We start from the raw sequence: 19728 nt of genomic DNA on the forward strand, positions 1-19728 counted from the left end.
GCGGAAAAACACGTCAACGGCGCCGGACGTCGACCTCTCATCCGCACCGGCAAAGGTATCGAAAGCAGCGAGGCTTACACTGGTGCTCTCTGGGTAGTTGGAATTTCCTCAGTAAAAGCCTGGAATCACACACATCTTTAAATCAATGGAAAGTTGAAAATATATATATGTGTGTGTGTGTGTGTGTGTGTGTGTGTAAGCAATATACTTTAACGTTTAAGTAATAGTAAATAACCTGGTGTGAAACAAGAGAATATGAATCATGTGAGAGATTTTACAACGGGAAAAGAAGATAAATAGAAATATTGGTAGGACTTTATTTTGAAGTTCCATCAAAATAAAGTGCACGTTTAACGACACCGATGTTAAGTAAAAATGACACATCCATCGGGAACAGGAAGGGAGTCTTTATGAACGCTTAAGATTGTTTTCATGAAGTTTAGTTTGGTAAATAATCACACTTGAACGCAAAGGTGCATTATTTACAAAGAGTCCTTATTTACCAAGTTGCACTTCATCGTGACAACAGTCATAAACGTTTCCGAAGACGTTTATGACTTTTTTTGTCATGTTAACGAGGAAAGTAAAGCGTTTCCGAAATACGAAACGCTCGTTAGAAAGTCGCTCGCTGAATATAAGGAACACGGACAACATTTGACCGAAAGCGAGAAGCAAACCGTGCGTCGGCGATACCAGCAGATGTGTTTGCACGGTTCCCGCTCCCTGGCGAACGTCGGACAGGTGCACGTATGGCGCTCACCCAAGCACACCTGGAGAACAAGAGGAGAAGATGGATCCTTTGCATCCGTTGAGAGAACCGCGACTTTCCCAAGGCGACCCACCTTCAAGTCGGCCGTCTCTCCGTCCTCCCTGAGCAAGAAGGCAGTCGGGCCGAAGGAGCGCAGCAGGAAGACGGTGGAGTCGAGGGCTCGGTCCTGATGGGAGCTCACCGTTTCGCTGGGAACGTTCCTCCAAGCGGCTCGCTTGGCCATCCTGACGCAGGAGGGGACGTAGGTACACCAGAACATTACGGGGAACGATTATATACATAAAGTCTTTACAAGGAGCGGTTTGTTTATTTTGCAACAACAAAGGGGCCACCTATGAAACATTAGGGTCTGAAACGTTACTATCTGTCGTTGGCAACAGGTCAGCTTTTACCACAGACGGACCACAGAACCTATCAATCAGTCGGCTTATGAAGTTCAGATGTTTCCGATCTTTACAAAAGGCAAGAACGACAAAGAGACGTATATATGTCAATCTGTAAATACTTTAAAGTTACAGTAGTATTTTAGGGACGCATGTCATTCACTTCACTTTAAGAAATAAGAATTTCAGTTAATAAGAATAAGAAATAAGAATTATCGAGAAGCGGGACAAAAAGAGTAGAACTTTTCCCCCCTAAATTAGTAATTATCCCTCTAGATTACGTATGCAAATATGACAAATAGCGTTTTGGAAACGTGAAGACAGTAAGGCGAAGGTTCCCAGTTGCAAGTTATTTGGTGAAAATCCAAGTTTTAACGGACCTCACCCAGAACTTTATCACCGTAAGAAAAATATTTAAAGATTGATTGTTGGTAATTACCCTATAAGTGATATTTAGAGTCAGTTTTACAGAAAGGGTTTTTTATTGTGTTTCCAGAAACAAAAGAAATGTTATTTTAAACAAAAAATAACATAAAGTCCATCTGATAAAAAGGTAGGATAAATTTCAATAGTTTGGGAAAATATGTAAAAATAATTTGCAATTCCATTTATTGATAATTTAATAATTATTTCTAGTAATAATTTGACTTAATTTATGTAATTTATTATCCTAGTATTCTTTTAACAGTTGTAAAGCATTGTAACGCTCCAGGAGAAGGGATCGTAAAGACGTCATCCACCTACACTGTAAAAAATGAATTTAGGGGGTTATCAGATTAACAAAAGAATATCATGTAATTTGAACTAAATAATTTTATGTTTCAAACAAAAACATGATACAATCACGTCACATAAACAAAAAAGTCAACAACTTTACGTTTAAGAAAGTTAATCACGTGGAGATAACACGATTCATTAAAGTCAGACCGACATAGCGCCGAAGCCGAGAGACTTCACGGGACATAATCGTTTTAGTCTCAACTGGAATAACGTGATTCAACCGAGTCAGATTCATTTCCCTCCGAAGAGGGTCCAGCGAGATCAGGGGATCACGAGAGATTACGAGACATCACTGTTTTGCGCCTGGGAAAACTTCAGAGTGGTTTTAGTTACACATCTTTGTTTTTCTCTGCAGGGCACTATTGTCATTGAAGAATTGCACTGTAACAGTTTTTAAATTTCATTCAGCATTTAAGAACTGCACTGCGACAGTGCAGTTTTTTCTTTCAGCATTTACGAACCGTAAAAAAGAGTTTTTAAAAAAACAACAAAAAAAAACAACACTTTTGAGTCTTTGAATGTTAAGTCTTTGAATTAACATAATTAAATCACGGAAAGGATTTCCACACGATTAAATAGCTTTTCTTCAGCATGAAGCATGTTATTTTAGCCAACTTAATTGTCACGAGTACGTAATAAGTAGTGCGAAGGTATCACAAGGTATAAGTCGGTTTCTCCAGCGTGCTGTGGCGGAGCAGGGGTTTAGCACATTCGGAGGCCTTAGCGTTTGACGCAGACGTCGCCGGTTCAACTCCCGGTCCCGGTCCTCACCGGTCCTCTGCCTACCGTCTCAAAGAAATTACTAGCCACTAGCGCAGCAAAAACTCTTTGGATAAAAAAAAAAAAAAAGTTGGTTTGAACTAAATTCTCTATAAGTAAGTCTATAATTATTATAATTTATTATTATATTATTGTAATTGTCTATAATCTCTGTCAAGTAAATTATTTGGTCCAAAGCATTGCAAATTAGTTTGGCTGCCTGTTTTAAATGACATGGGGTCCAACTATAGTAAATGAGTTGAACCAACCTTAAGAAATTATATTGAGCCAACACATTTGCTTTAAATATATATACGCAGGCCCTTTTAGAGTTTCTTTAAATGAATTCTCTGAATATATGAAGTTCAGCCAAAAGTTAAAAGAATAACCGTAATAAAATAAGCGGAGGCAACTCATTTTATTTAAATTAGAATAACCATAAATATATTGAGTTGAGGAAACACGTTTTATTTAGATTCAACCATAGAATAACTATAATAACATAAGTTGAGCCAACACAACCGCTTGACATTGGAACAACCTTAATAAATGAAGTTGACCCAACACATTTGCTTTAAATAGGAGTAACAGAATGGTGGTGAAATACAGCAAAGTAATCAGGTGGAAAATCTGTCCATGATTTTTAATGGTATTGAACATACATTGTGGAGTTAGTCAGATATAGGAGAATTGGTGATTTAACGTATATAGAATAGAAATGTTTTCACCGCTTACCTGTTTGTCCTCGAGTATGTGGTAGAATTCACCGTTCCTGCAGCTGACTGATGTATTTCTGGGAGCTCTCTATCTCTTTTATATTGCGGTTATGAAAACTGTAAAACAGCGCCCCTCACGGTGACAGCGCTTTACAGCAGCTCTGCAGGTTCTCACAAGTTTTTGTTTCTATACCGTATGCGAGTCGTTTTGGATGCCGACCAGCAGCAATCGGTCAGGTTCTTAGTTTGTAACTTTTACACACTGTCGAGGCTATCCACACGTCGAAACGGCCGAAGCAACATCGTCAATTTCCAAACATCTCGGAGTTCAAGGCAACAGACTAAGCGAATAGTTTGGATACGAACCGGTGAAAGGAATACATAAATAAAGCACTCGAGCGCCAAAAGGATTACCTAATTCGTTTCGGCACGAACGTCTTTGAAAGAAACCTGAAATGTCCCGTTTTGCTTCACGACGACGAGACGACAGAAGTTTGCAGTCGAATCGATTCGGTGATCCCGTAGGCATGGTAACGGTACAGTTTAGCGTTTCACCGGCAGAGGACGACGTCGTCCCGAAACGGAAGACGTCTTTCCGTTCCGATCCACGTTACGCTCCTCGTAAGAAATAACACCTTGTCGTCAAGGGCGTAGGTTTGGTTTAAGTTGTGTATTCTCACTAGCTTACCTTAATTTAAGACTAACACTTGAAACCCCACATTTACTGAGATAATTTGACAGTATATTACATATCTGAGAACTAACACCTCTCCGTCGTTTTTACTCTGCCCCTCGCTCTGCCGTCTGAGCATCCTATGTGAAAAAGTATTACATAATAAACAGACCTATTCTACGTCACATTCAGCGCTGACCTTACTAAACACCGGACTTTACAACAAACGCCTCGCGCGATAGATATCTAACTTATGGTTCCACTCACTGTACTGACAGTGAGTGGAACCATAAGTTGGATAAAAGTTGGAGGTCTTTGAGCCAATAGCGGGATGGGCCGTCATAGTTCATAACAGCGAATTTAAAAACGAATGCTACCACTGCGTAGTATATTGAAATATTAAAGTAATCAATGTAGATTTTTTTTTCTTTATTTAGTTTTTGTTAAAAAATATGTTGTTTTGTTGTTTTTTTTATTAATATGGCAAAACTTGGTCGGGACTATTTTATATCCCTTGAATACCTACGCACACGGTTGTTGTTATAGTAATCTTTGAAAGACGATCGAAAATGAGAAAAGCGTTGAAATGAGAATCAAAATGTCTTGATGTTATCCCAACAGATGAAACGATCACTAGGTTGTTTTCTCTGTCCTTGTTGTTGTGGCAGGTTTGTGGCTCGGGGTTCTCGGAGAAGCCGTTTTTCGCATCAGCGGACAGGACGGTGGAGACGACGCAGGCCCTTTTAGAGTTTCTTTAAATGAATTCTCTGAAAAGAAGTTGCAACGTATCAATGAGTGGTTCAGTTACAGGTGAAAATGAAGTACCGTTTCTGCCCTCAGTCTAAGAAGGACTGTCAGTTTTTTTCAGGCACGTGCAGGGGGGGTGCGAAGGGGGCTTGAGCTCCTGTCCTTTTTATCCTTGATGCCCTAATGCCCTTTTAGAGTTTGTTTGGGTTTTTTCAAAAAATAAATAAAAATAATTTTTTATTTGTAATCTGTATGTCAGAAGGCCTTTTAGTGCCCCTCAGCAGTAATATTTAGGTAAATAAAATAATGTGGTAAAAAAAAAAAAGAAAAAACAAACTAGTCTGACTGCCCTCAATCTAATAATGAGTCTCAGAGCCAGGCACGCGCAGAGGTGGGGGCAAAGGGGGCTTGAGCCCCTGCCCTTTTTATCCTTGATGCCCCTAGTGCCCTTTTTGAGTTTTTTGGGGGGGGTTTTCCCAAAAAATGTTTTTTATTATTTGTTATTTTTAATCTCTATGCCAGAAGGCCTGTTTGTGCCTCTCAGCAATAATATTTAGGTAAATATAATAATGTAGAAAAAATAAACTCGTCTGGCTGCCCTCAGAGCCTCCATGTTGTTCAGACTTTGGGTCCATGGTGAGGAGGAGCGGCCGGATCTGTGCCCTCTAACTATCAAATTATAGGAAAGAAAAACAACATTTATATTTATTTTAATATTTTTATTTATTTATTTATTTATTTATGTATTTATATATTTTACCTTGTTTTGTGAATGAAAATGTACGTCTGATGTTGACGTTAGAAAAACTGTTTCTATTTCTATTTTTATAATCTTCTTTGCAATAGCGGGACAAAACCCGCCTCACCCCTAAACACAGAAATGCTTCAGCTGCAGAGAAAACTTCTGACTTTAACTTAATCATTCTGCTAAAAGCCCGGTTCAGTTCACTACAGATAGTCTGGGTCGGTACCACCTACAGATATAAAGAATACCTCTCTTTATATCAGACATCCTGATATAAGACACGGTACCAACTGACACCGCGAGTCGAAACTCGGGTCAAAGCCCCGGTACCACCACCCGGTACCACCACCCGGTCTCTGTTCGATCTGCTTCTCCTTAAGGTTTCTAGCAGGCGGGTCAAAGCCGCTGCTGACGGGATCTGGGCTGGAGGTTCGCGGCTGTAAATAGAAGTAATAGCGGAACCTCAAGTGTTAAAGGAAGAATCGGCTCAGAGCATTTAGAGTTCATCAAATAAACATCAGAGAAAATATTGTAGAACCGCTGCAGAAAGCCAAACACGCCACAATGAAATGAATCAAAATGTCTCCAAAGCATCGGCGGACTGTCAGGGGCCACCGGGTCGATTCTGGAGATGTGGATGCAGCAGTTGCTCACGCGGGGCCGGCCCAAGGTAATAGGGGGCCTTAGACAGAACAGTCCTCCCCCCAGAACCCGTCCTATTAAGAACCTCAGCATCACTAACATGTTTAAATATCAATAAGGTGAATCTGTGAGAGGGAGACCAGGTTTATTGGCAGAGTTTAAAATCAATCACCGATTATTGGTTATTTGCCGTGACGTATTTGTGAACAAACCTAATTCAAAGATCAAAGAATTGGACAGATGGAAAAGTACAATTTTGTTAAAAATTAATGTCATAGAAAAATGGAAAAAAAATAAAATAAAAATAATCAAGGGAAGTTGATCACAAAACAGCCGGCAAAGATAACCTACAAATCCATATCAAATTTTCCCAAGAGTTCACGATAAGCCGAGCGGCAACAGAGATCACTTACGGTTAGGTCAATATCAACTTTGCCTGTAGAAACTTATTTATTTTCTAAGATTTAGCTCATCTGTTCTTTGGTCGTCTGTAGAAATCTTAAGAAAGAAGACCTAGCCGGAGAACGAATAAAGACGACCATAACTTTGCAAAGAAAAACAAAACTCATCGCGGCTTAAGATTTTCACGACAATACGATACAATAACACGGAGACGAGACGAGGTTTAGATTTATTTGTGAAACACAATATCTTTAAATGAATGTTGTTTTAGAAATAACGGTAAAGGTAATTTGTAGAAGTCACAATAATTGTTATAATTTTCTTCATTTTATTTTTCAGGTTGAACAGACCACGTGACCGACGGGCACCGGACGATCGGTCCGGCCAGCCATATTGTACGTGAGGGCATTCAACCAACCTTTGCGACAGGGCTCGCCGCACCGTTTTCAACGTACCACATCTTTAATGTACAATACGAAGAAGAGGCTGCAGGTACACTCGAATTCATCCGGAGGTGAGGTTTGTGTCCCGTCCCCACCTAGCACACCTTAAACCCTGACTCCTTAAGCATCATGCGCTAATCTGAAATTACTGCATTTTCAGGCGCTTTCTTGAGATCAACCCCGAAAGAGGGACCAAGGCCAGCCGCGGCGAGACCGTCTCCAAGAGGACAGGAAAAACCGTTCGAAGGAAGTCGGTCACCGTCAACCCCCGTGTTTCAACTCTGCTAAAAAACCTCACAGACTTTGAGTGGAATGTCACATCGTTCAGTGAGAACTTTTTAACCAGGTTATAGATGTTGTTGCCCCTCAGAGCAAAAACAAACAAACAAATAAACAAAAAAACTATACAGGCACGAAGGAAACTTATCCCTGAACAGGAGTGTTCTTTAGAGATTTTGTTTGGTTTAAAGGTCAGCATAATTTTAGACATCTCTTTCAATGCATAGCATAAATTTAGTCAAGGCTTCCACTTTATGTTCTTCAGATATAATTTGTAATTTTCACCATACAGGCACCACGTTTAACTTATCTTGGCAGCGCGTTGTTAAATATCGTTTCATTGTTTTATCATTTGAAGTTGGGGCTTTGATTTTGCCCAAAAGGAAATTCTAGTTTAAATGTTTCATTGAAATATTTATCAAAGTAAAAATTGCAAATTATTTCTACGCTTTAGATGGAAAGTTAAAAGCGTCATTTGTTTTACGTGGCATCATATCGTTCCTCACTTCCACTAAAATAATTATTTTATATAGAAAAAGTAGCGTGCACAATGCATTATTTCAGACTAATCAAAAGTCCACAATTTATGCCTTAGTCAAAAACTCTTTAAAGCAGTTATTGGGGCCTGCCAAGCAAAGGCAGGAACCGATTACTCTACACCCAATAAGGTCTCTCTTTATATTATAGAGTTCTTCTTCCGTCACCCGGAACGCGGCTCATACCGCTCATGGCACCCCTACAAAAGCGGTATTAAAACGCGCAGCTAGATCCCGGGAGGGGCGCTAGTATTTTTAGTGGGATTCCGAGTTAACGCGGCGACCAAAAAAGTAAAAAACGAGCTCCAGAGCACTAAGGAGCTCACCAGCTGCTCCATTGTGGCCAATGGATGTGGCCAGGAAGTCACTAAATCCTAAAAATACACTTTTTTTGAGGTCTTTCTGTGTCGTCATACATTCACTTTGAAACGTCATTTTAAACCGAACTAATGCTTCACAAGGATTAGCGAAGATGCTTGTGACTTTCCACACACTATCGACTACTATTTAGCAAAGTTTAGGCAGTTTGATAGCATTAGTCTGAAATAAGCTATTACCTATTTTCTTATTTATTAGCCGCGTTAACTGAATGGAGTAAGTTAATCATGGACAACATTGTAGGGATGGCCTTCAAGCTACTGACAGCATGTAGGCTTATGTTAGCATTTTGGCTAACGTAAGCCAAAATGCTCATGTAAATTTTAGCTGACGTTAGCATTTAGCTAAAATGTTAAAAGCAATTTAGGTAAATGTTAAAATGAGCATTTAGGTGAAATTATTGTTAGCTAATGCTAAATTTAGCTAATCTTAGCCTTAATGAAAATTAGCTAAATGCTAAATGATCTAATTAGCATTTTGACTAATATTAGCCAAAATGCAAAATGTCTTTGCTAATGCTAACGTTTAGCCAAAACGTTAGAATGTTGGCTAAGTTTAGCTCAGACGTTCATTTTAACAAGCCGAATCGCGCAAGTCCGTGTCAGTCCACGTTCTCACGATTCTCCTCGCGCCGTCGATTGCGCCGCAGCTTTCTACGGCGTCGACGCTAACTTTCAGCGTCAGAACGCCGGGTCCAGACCCACGGGCGCACTTTGGCAGGCCCCATTTAAATTTCTTCCCAAATTTTCTAGCATTACTTGTTATTAACTCGGTGTTGGAGATGAGCATTTTTGTCAGGGAACGAACTGCCACGAAGTATAAATCAGATTTTTACTTTTGTGTTTAATGTCTGTTCTATTTCTTACCACCTTTTTTTTTTTTTTTTTTACCATTAAGGGCAAAAAAAAGAGAGAAAAAAAGATCACTTTTCTGCAAAATACACCAACTGCAGAATTCTTAGACAGTGTAAGATTAGTATTATTTCAAAAGAGCAAAGGAAATGTTATGTTTTTTGAACAATAACAAGATTTGTTGTTAATCCGTCGCTAAGAGACGAGCATGTTTTCCGGTAACCAAGAGTCACGAAGTAAACGTCTCATTTTTACTTGTTCAAAATTGACCAACTGTAAATTTGTTGTTAATCTAAGCAGATAAACAGTATTTCAAAAGAGCATATGTTTTATAAACAATAATATCGTTATTAATTTGGTGATGAGAGATTAGCTTTTTTTCTGTTAACGAACTGCCACAGAATATAAATCAGATTTATACTTTTGTGTTCAATGTCTGTTTTATGATACATTTACCAACAAAGGCAAAAACCGCCCAAAAAAACTTTCACTTTTCTGGAAAATTCATTTCTTTCTGCACGGAGTTTGCACGTTCTCCCTGTTCACGGTGGGTTCTCTCTGGGTTCTCCCCGGGTTCTCCGGCTTCCTCCCGCAGTCCAAAAACACGACCGTCAGGTTAATCGGTCTCTCTAAATTCTCCCTAGGTGCGAACGGTCGCGTGTCCCTTACGTCTCCGCGTAGCCCCGCGACAGACCGGCGACCCGTCCAGGGTGACCCCGCCTCTCGCCCGGAACGTTAGCCGGAGAGGAACCGGCAACCCTCCTGACCCCATTAGGGACAAAGGGCGAACAGTGGTGGTGGGTCGCCGACATATAATAGCATCTATTCAGTTTAACACATCGGTTCATACAATGTACCCCTTCCTGTAGTGATCCTACCTCGGGTTTTGAGTGTTCCATTTGTTATCCCTTTTTTTTGTTTTTTCCTTTGTCCGCCCCAGACCCTCTTAGAGGAACGGGGAGAAAAAAGAACGAACAAACCGGCATTACCGCCAGCATTATATCGAACACGTACGTTTTATAGAATCCCTTTACACAGTTTGGTCGTCCGATCGAGAAAAACCTCTCAAAGTTCAGAACAAGATTATCCCCAATAACGATTTCTACACTTTGTTTTGATTAGGTTTTCTTCTGGGTTTTGAACGGAACAGCTGAAGATTTTTCTGTCCGACTCCCAGAAATTAAAAGATTCAGGACAGCACCCAGCACCGCAGCGTTCCCGACCGGTACACGTCGAAAAAAGTTCTCCCAAGTCTTTTTAATACGCTCGTCGATCGCGACTCTCCTGCGGTTTCCGTTTTGTTTTCCTCCTCAGGGTTTTGTGCCACCCTGGATCTTAATCTGTCATTTTTCAATTTCAGACTTTCAATTTCTTTGTTCAATTCATCATTCTCATCTTGAAGCCAGGCAACGTGTTTTGTTTTCTCTTTTAATCTATTTTCACAATCCTTTCGCGTCGCCCGCTCCGTTTCCTCTAGTTCCACATTTTTTCTCGATATGACATAAAAGTCTCGTTCCAGATCAAAAACGGTCTGTTTTGCTTCATCCAGCTCCTTAATTAAAGTTCCAACCTGACTTTTGCTAAATTTCTTTGCGTCGTCGAGCATTTCGTTTTCAACCTGAAATCTTCTGGCGTTTTTATCGGCGCAGCTGTTCAGTCTTTCAATTTTCCTCCTCAATTTTTCAACTGTCTTTTGAAGCTCCTCCTTCTCCTGCTCCAGTTTCCCACACCCGTTTTCCAAAACGCTTAGTCTTACTAACAAATCCTGTCTTTCCACGTTCTTTATCTTAGTGTAGTGTACATTCGCTACTCGAAACTGCAAATGAATTTCTCTGTGGAATCTGAGAATACAAACCCAGAAGAAGTGTGTTGGGTGTGGAGGGAACAGGGGGGGGGATATGTTGGTTTTATTGAAACTTTATTCTGTATAACAACAGAGTTACGCCTCATTTGTTGCGCCTCAAGTAAAAACAAATACAGATAAATTTATTCAAGATCAAGAAAAAGCTCAGGCTCTTTGGTTGTAACTGTACATTCAAACAACACCGATTAGAATAGTTTTAATAGCTTTTTTTTGTTCTTGATAGTGGGGATATAAAACGCAGCAAGGCTTTGTCAGGAATAATTTGAATGAATTGTAAGTTAAAGATCACATTAATGTTACAGATCAAAGTAAAGTGCACTTTGACGGAGGTTTACGAGCTATTGACTTTGAGCGTTTAAACGCGGTTTTAAAGGTAAACCGGTTGAAATCTTTTCTTACGAACGGAAACAGTATCTGGTATCGTCTCCCCAAAGTTTTGTTTAAAAAGATCGGTAGCATAGATTTGGTTCTTAGATGTGACTTTGATGTCAACAGACTTTCCGTTAAGTTATCTGCCTTTCACAAGCAGGTTTTGCTGCGTAGTAAACTAATGTACACACACAACTTTACTCCTCACCAAACTCCCATCTGGAACAACAGATATGCGTTACACAGGAATAAGTCTCTGTATTTGGTCCACAAGACATTTACTCAACAACAGCGGAGATCGGTCGTCTTACGACGAATTTTGCTCGTCGTACAATCCGAACCGCTTACGTACTCAATGTAACACAGCGAAGAACTCTATCGCCACCGCAGTCAAATATCTGGTTTAAAATATAAATATTCAATCCGCTAACCTTCAGTTACCATCTCTTCAACCGTTTGGAGTTAACCTTTTGGACAAAAGTAATTCTAACAAGCGGATGCGTCAGCATCTAACTAATGTTATATTTCCTGTCAGACCAAATAAAAACTCCATTTTAAATCTGTTTTCTTACTCAGAGGTTAATAAGCGGAGAACTGTTTACCTTAAATACAAAGACAACTTTCTCACAAAATTCTAAAGGCATTATCGTTTGGTCAGTAACAATAACATAAAATGTTATAACGTCGTCATTCTTTGCAGGTTTAGACGCGAGTTACGACGAAGTCATTTCTAGGGGCCTCCCGAACGTCCCCAACAGAACCCGAAGAGGTTTGTTTCCTTTGATATTCCGTTCTTATAATCTTAGGCGTTAATGTAACAGAGAGAGAAAAGTGTGTATGTGAATGTTGCTCAAAAGAATAATAATAATAATTGTAATAATTGTAATAGTTTGTATGTGTTTGGAATGGGATTTTCGATTTATGTGTTTGGAGGCACCTAGTGGTGTGACGAGTGACTGCAAGCAACGGGTCCTTCAGGCGCTCTTTCGGCTTCCCCCACCAGGGTTCTGAGGAGCGCCGGTAGGTTGGAGAGAAGCAGGTCTTTGGGAATTGTTTTACTTTGGGTGATATTGTTCTAGTTCAACAATTAACAAAATACCGAGAGATGATTTAATCCTATGATTGAGAGCAGCGCCAGTCGGTGTTTGTGGCTGACAACGTCTTTTGTTTTTTTCAGCTGCGGACCAGTTGTGTGGAGTCACATGGTATCTTTTTGTAACACATTAGGTGATTACAATGTGTTAATATTTGGGAAAATAAATAAATAAACGAAAGAATAAATAAGTGGATCGTTTTGTGAGAATGGCTGACGACTGTGTATTTGGTTATTGTCAGTTGTTTGGAACGTATACGATAACACCTAAAAAAAATACAAATAAAAATCAGAGTTTTGAGGAGCGCCGGTGGAGCCGTGGACCAGTTGCGTGGATTCACATTGTATCTTTTCGTAACACATTAGGTGACAACCAACAGAAGGGTTACAACAACATGACACCGTGCACATATGGGGATCTGTAAATCAGTCTGTAGCCACAGAAGTTAAACGGGTATTATTAGGAGGGTATCATGTCAGTTTTTAAGCACCGACTTTGTTTCATGTTCTCTTTTGAACAGGTCCAGTCTCAGATCAATTCAGCCGTCCAGCATCGTCAGCAGCAGAAACAGTAACCGTACACTCCCTCCAAAGGCGCCGTCGCCGACCAGAGTCCGCCACGCGAGGAAGAGCTCAGCAAAGTGTCGTCCGCCATTCATTTCAAAGCAGACCAAATTGTTTTGTAGTGTGTCATTAGAAAGATGTGAAATGACATTAAAAAGAAATTTATTTGAACATGATACAAATATAAAAATAAAATAGTGCACAGTAACAAGAAGTGCATAAGAAGAGAAAAAACAGATGTTTTGTTTCAGTTAACAGATCATGCTCAAAATGTTCCTAGAAGTGAGAACTTGTAAACTCCTACCCCTAAACACTAGAGACTTTAGAGTCCTACTGTCATTAAAAAAAATCAAAATCAAAGTGGCAGTCAGAAGTAACAGTTACTAATATTTACCTATACATTATCCCATTTTATGCTGGTTTATCTTTCTAAACCGTGACACCAAGTTGTTATCTTCAATACACACCTTATTGCTTTCCGTCCCCATGTGTGTATCTATTGAAAATTACCTCTTTGTACTTTCTTTTGAATCGAGTTAAACTATTGCTTTGTTTTAAATCTTCATGTAACTTATTCCATAACTTTACACCTTTAATTGAAATACAGAAGCTTTTTCTTGTTGTTCTAAAGTTGCGGATCTTGAAGTTTGAGTGACCCCTTAAGTTACACCCCCCTTCTCTTTCAGAAAACGCGCTCTGTATGTGCTCAGGTAACAACTTTTTAGATACCTTGAACATAAATTGAGCCATTTTAAATTCTACAAGCTCGTCAAATTTGAGAATTCTGGATATAATATCCAGAAGAGCGGGTTTGTACGCTCATAATAACCGACATTACGGACGATTCTAATGGCTCGTTTCCGTAGGACGGTTACCGGATGTAAAGAGCTCTTGTAATTAACTCCCCACACTTCACAGCAATATGATAGAGATGGTAAAATCAGAGAGTTATATAGAATATGAAGTGATTTAGCATTCAATACATGTCTAGCTCTGGCCAATATGGATATACTTCTACTGAGTTTACTCTGTAAATGTTGAATATGAGGTTTCCAACTGATTTTGTCATCTATTATTAAACCGAGGAACTAATTAGCAAAAACCCTTTTTAGAGTTACGTCCTCTATTTGAACTCGGATTTCAGTATTTTTATAACAGTTCCCAAAGACCATGAATTTCGTCTTGTCCAAATTTAGGGATAATTTGTTACGGTCAAACCATATCTTTAACTTACTAATCTCTGAAGTGCTCTAAATTGTCTCCTGAGGCTAGAATATTTGTGTCATCAGCGAAGAAGATAAATTTTAATACATTGGACACTTTACTGATATCATTTATATAAAGATTAAATAAAACTGGTCCCAATACTGATCCTTGTGGTACTCCACAGACAGTCACAGACAGACAATCAGATTCCACATCTCCCAATTTCACAAATTGTTTCCGGCTCTTTAAATAACTCCTCATCCAGTCAGAAACTACTCCCCTAATTCCGTAGCGTTCTAATTTTTTAAGTAGGATTTCATGATTTATTGTCTCAAAAGCTTTCTTTAAATCTATAAATATCCCTACTGCCAGTTTCTTACCATCTGTTGCGTTGGTTATTTCTTCTATTAAGTCAGTTACGGCCAGCGACGTTGACCGGTTTGCTCTGAATCCATATTGACTGCTGATAAGTAGCGAATGTTTTTCTATGAATTGTTCCAGTCTTTTCTTAAAGAGTTTTTCCAGGATTTTAGAAAATTGCGGGAGAAGAGAAACAGGCCTGTAGTTAGCGAAGAGGTGTTTGTTGCCAGTTTTATACATTGGTTTGACCTTCGCTATTTCATTTTGTTGGGAAACGATCCTGTTTGAAATGATAAAATGCAAATATAAGTTAGTGGTTTAGAGATTCCTTTAATTACTATTTTAATAGTTTTCATGTCCAGATCATCACAGTCAGTGGAAGTCTTATTTTTACAGTTATTCACAATGTTTATGATTTCTTCTTCTAGTACAGGGTTGAGATATAAGGAGCTGGGATTATTCTCAATTAGATATTGCTGAGTTGCAGTTTTTGTAGTCGGTATTTTTTCTGCTAATCGAGGTCCTATATTAACAAAAAATCTATTGAATTTATTGACGACGCTTTTCAAATCAGTAATATTCTGTTCATTATCTATAAAATAGTCTGGATATTTGTTATTGTTAGCATTTCTAATAACTCTATTTAAAATATTCCATGTTTCCTTAATCTTGTTTTTATTCCTATCCAGTAATTTATGATAATAGTCCTTCTACATGTTTTTATAATATTAGTTAACTTTTTTTAATATTTCTTATATTTGTTTTCTGATTCAGACGTTCTATGTTTTAGAAATTCTCTGTAAAGTTTGTTTTTCTTTTTACATGCCTTTTGTATTCCTTTTGTGATCCACTGTTCATTTTTTTGATTGCTTTTCCTGTTATATTGTTTGATTGGACAGTGCTTGTTATATAATATTTTAAATATTTTTAGAAATTCTTCATATGCTGAATTCACATCATTCATTTTATATATTAATGTCCAATCACAGGCCAACAACTCAGCTTCTAGAGCTTTTAGTGCGTCTTCAGACGTAACCCGTCTGTAACGCGTCTCTATTTTTTGATCGTCTGTTTTGCACTTACAGTCGTAGACTATGAACACTGGTAAGTGATCGGTTATGTCATTCATTAATATTCCACTAGTTAAATTATTTTCCAGCACATTTGTAAAAATATTATCAATTAAGGTAGCGCAGTGCGATGTAATGCGACTGGGCCTGGTGATTTTAGGGTACAGGCTTAAACTGAACACGGTGTCAATAAATTCTTCACTCATTCTATGTTTATTTGGATTGAGAAGGTCAATATTGAAATCCCCACAGAAAAATAATATTTTTTGATTAATTGTTATACATTTTTCTTTTATCCAGTTGTTGAATACTTCAATGTTTGATCCAGGGGCTCTATAAATGCAACTCACTAAGACATTTTTCCTTTTTCCCACGAGTATTTCTATAGTCACACATTCAAACACGTTGTCCATCACAGTTGACATTGTTTCGATCAACTTATAATTAATCTTCTCGTCAACATATAAAGCTACTCCCCCTCCATTTTTGTTTTCTCTGTTCTTACAAACCGTTTCATAACCATTGATTTCAAAGTCTATGCCCTTATCACTATTGAGCCAAGTTTTTGATAAGGCAATAACATTGAATGTCTGTGAAAGTTGTTGGAGGTATTGTTTGATGCTGTCAAAATTTGCATAAAGGCTTGTCAAGAAAAGGTGTGTAAAATGTAACCGTGCTGTATTGTATTGTAAAGAAGAGGCAAAGGAAGGTTCAGGAAGATCATTTCTGGCAGGATCTGTGAATAGAAACTGAGAAGTTGGTTTCAAGTGTTCTAGAGCAGTGGTCCCCAACCACCGGGCCGCGCAAGAAATAATTAAATATGTCCGCTCCATGTACTGAGTATGGAGGAGCTTTTATTTTGAAAATCGTACACCGGATGCCGAGGTTTGAGTCATGCGCCAGCTCACAACGCGCGCACCCAACAACCCCCCCCCACCCCCGTTCGATCTTCACAACGCACGCACGAACACTCCCCCCACCCCCCAGGTCCGCTGTAATAAAAAGGTTGGAGACCACTGTTCTAGAGGACGAACCGGTACAAGAGTTCTCAAAGTGCAGTGTTTGCTTCTCATCACCAGAGGGCGCTATGGGACAAACTGCAGTCGAAATCCAAGAAGGTACGAGTAGAGGCAAAACATTTGATAACTCTATAGCGTACGGTTTTCATTGGAAGGTTCAGCCGAACCTATTATTAGGACTTGAAGTTGGTGCGCGCGCACATACACAGTTGTTAATACTGCTAATAGCAGATGTAAGGAAATTGTTTGTTGCATAAAACTGTTTGTGTGTATGTTTATGTATGGGGAGTCTTTCAGCTATAACGCGTGATTAATGTCTCCAAAGGCGGGTTGACGTAAGGCCATTTATTTTCATTTGAAGAAGGGTCGATCAAAGTTTGTGCAGTTACCATAGCAAAAGACAGACGTCGTGAAATGTAGTCAAAGTGCAGCAGCTGTCGCTCCAGTCGTCATAAAAGCTGTAACGTCATTGTTGTAAGGTGTTAATAAAGTGGGCAATTAGAAAAACACACGGTTTCATGGTTTGTCGGAACGAAATGACGAAGTCGGCAGTCGGAGACGGTGACAAGCTAACTAACGCAGGACAGGTGTGGCGATGAAATAAAGGGGGCGTGTCGGTGATCGAGACTAATCGAAGTCAGCTGTGTGGCAGGGGTTAAAGGCAGCAGGAGGCCGAGGAAGCCGATTCAGTCGGGGCGGCGCGTTGCCGTCGGGAGCACCGTGCAGAGACGGGGTGAGTCTGAGAAGGTTTTTTGCATTGTCTCTTTGTAAATCATTGATTTTTCACTCTTGTTGTTAATTGTCTTGCAGGACGGACGAGCCTAGCGTGCAGTGGGACTTTTGAGAGGAGCAGTCGTGCAAGCTTGTCAGGTAAAAGCATTTGTTTGTTTTGTTTCATTTCAGGCGTCGGTTTTGACGTGTAGCAGGCGAAGCAGCACGCAGCGTGGCCCAGGACGGAGGACACCTGGCCTCTAATGAAATTGGCGGACGTGAGCATAACGGCAGACCGTGTCACATGCTCTATTCACGCCTGTATTCGGCCACACTCGAGGGTGAAGGTGCAGCGGTAAGTGACGCTTGTTGTTTTGTACAAGAAGGCAACAGGACTTGGTCAATAGAAGCAATTTAAATGTAGATGTTTAGTCAAGTTTACATTTGACGCCGGGATGTGGTTGTAATAAGTTTTCCACAGTTTCTATATGCGTGTCTCCTGCACCGGATCCGTCAGTTTTTTTTAAGGTAAGTGTATATATTAGAAGTAATTTATTAATGTGTTGAATTCTACCATTTTGGGTGTTGTCTTGATGAGACACCTGGATAGAATCTGTGGCTGATTAACAAGCTTGTGTAGTATGTGATAATTTCCAAGGTGGTGTTGTGGACAGCTGCCAGTGATCCTGATTGGAAGGGCTTCATCCACAGAAGGTATGTTGTATGTGTTGATTAGTTTGGCCATTAAGAAGCTTTTGCAGGTAACTTTGACGGAGAGAAGAGCGAAGGAGGTTGAGTGTATTTGTGAAGGCTAGTAGTACATAGCATTATTTTGTCTTGTCCAAATATCTGCAGAAGGCTTGAATAGGACATGGCTTTCTATGTGATGTGAGTATGTTCTTTGAAAGTAAAAAAAAAAAAGCATTTGCACATGTATTGGTGCAAATAGAAGGTTATAATGTTTTCTATCTTTTCTTTTGACTAGAGTGGTGATTGCTGAACCTGGTTTTGAAGGCATGCTGTCCAAACGATTCCACGAAAAGAAGTGTCACCAGCTCAAGAAGGCATTTGTAGTAAGTGACTTTATTTTGTGCAAAAGGAACAATAAAAGAATTGAAACCTTGTTGTGGTGTCATTTATTGAAGGCTTTGTATTTTTGGTTATGTCAAGGTTTTTAAGATTTGAAAACAAACTTAAGTTTGAATCAAAGTGCTTTGAAAAAATCTAATTTTTTTATTTAAGTTAAAGATTTTTTTCAAAGCACTTTCAACCTTAAGTTTTGTTTATTTTTTTTTCCGTCTTACTCTTTACAAGGCTTAAACTTTCCCTCAAACACTGCGAGATTTCTCGCTTCTTCCAAAAACAACCTTCAACTGTTAGTATATTACTAATTCCCTCTCTCCTCCTCCTCTCAAAAACCGGTAGACATAAGACATAAGACATAAGACATAAGACATAAGACATAAGACATAAGACATAAGACATAAGACATAAGACATAAGACATAAGACATAAGACATAAGACATAAGACATAAGACATAAGACATAAGACATAAGACATAAGACATAAGACATAAGACATAAGACATAAGACATAAGACATAAGACATAAGACATAAGACATAAGACATAAGACATAAGACATAAGACATAAGACATAAGACATAAGACATAAGACATAAGACATAAGACATAAGACATAAGACATAAGACATAAGACATAAGACATAAGACATAAGACATAAGACATAAGACATAAGACATAAGACATAAGACATAAGACATAAGACATAAGACATAAGACATAAGACATAAGACATAAGACATAAGACATAAGACATAAGACATAAGACATAAGACATAAGACATAAGACATAAGACATAAGACATAAGACATAAGACATAAGACATAAGACATAAGACATAAGACATAAGACATAAGACATAAGACATAAGACATAAGACATAAGACATAAGACATAAGACATAAGACATAAGACATAAGACATAAGACATAAGACATAAGACATAAGACATAAGACATAAGACATAAGACATAAGACATAAGACATAAGACATAAGACATAAGACATAAGACATAAGACATAAGACATAAGACATAAGACATAAGACATAAGACATAAGACATAAGACATAAGACATAAGACATAAGACATAAGACATAAGACATAAGACATAAGACATAAGACATAAGACATAAGACATAAGACATAAGACATAAGACATAAGACATAAGACATAAGACATAAGACATAAGACATAAGACATAAGACATAAGACATAAGACATAAGACATAAGACATAAGACATAAGACATAAGACATAAGACATAAGACATAAGACATAA

At 38.8% G+C, this 19728-nt stretch overlaps 1 protein-coding gene and 1 long non-coding RNA gene across 6 annotated transcripts in view; one reads left to right on the plus strand and one right to left on the minus strand.

Annotated features, from left to right (window-relative positions):
* Nucleotides 1–7406, plus strand: LOC122827474. Its single transcript, XR_006370085.1, has 3 exons — nucleotides 1–55; nucleotides 6956–7130; nucleotides 7220–7406. It is a non-coding gene; the product is annotated as an uncharacterized LOC122827474 (long non-coding RNA).
* Nucleotides 1–19728, minus strand: part of zswim2 (zinc finger, SWIM-type containing 2) — a 51683-nt gene that overhangs the window by 2823 nt on the left and 29132 nt on the right. For 3 of the 5 annotated variants that reach the window (XM_044110477.1, XM_044110475.1, XM_044110478.1), the window contains 3 exons: nucleotides 843–993; nucleotides 694–770; nucleotides 79–119 (listed from right to left, as the gene is read on the minus strand). In XM_044110477.1, the coding sequence (XP_043966412.1) occupies nucleotides 79–119; nucleotides 694–770; nucleotides 843–993 (269 nt within the window). Of the gene's footprint in view, nucleotides 1–78; nucleotides 120–693; nucleotides 771–842; nucleotides 994–3426; nucleotides 4366–19728 lie in introns of those variants that run through there. The other 2 variants (XM_044110480.1, XM_044110479.1) reach the window with 2 other exon arrangements.

Source organism: Gambusia affinis, linkage group LG24 (genome assembly GCF_019740435.1).
Source record: "Gambusia affinis linkage group LG24, SWU_Gaff_1.0, whole genome shotgun sequence".
Lineage (NCBI taxonomy): Eukaryota > Metazoa > Chordata > Actinopteri > Cyprinodontiformes > Poeciliidae > Gambusia > Gambusia affinis.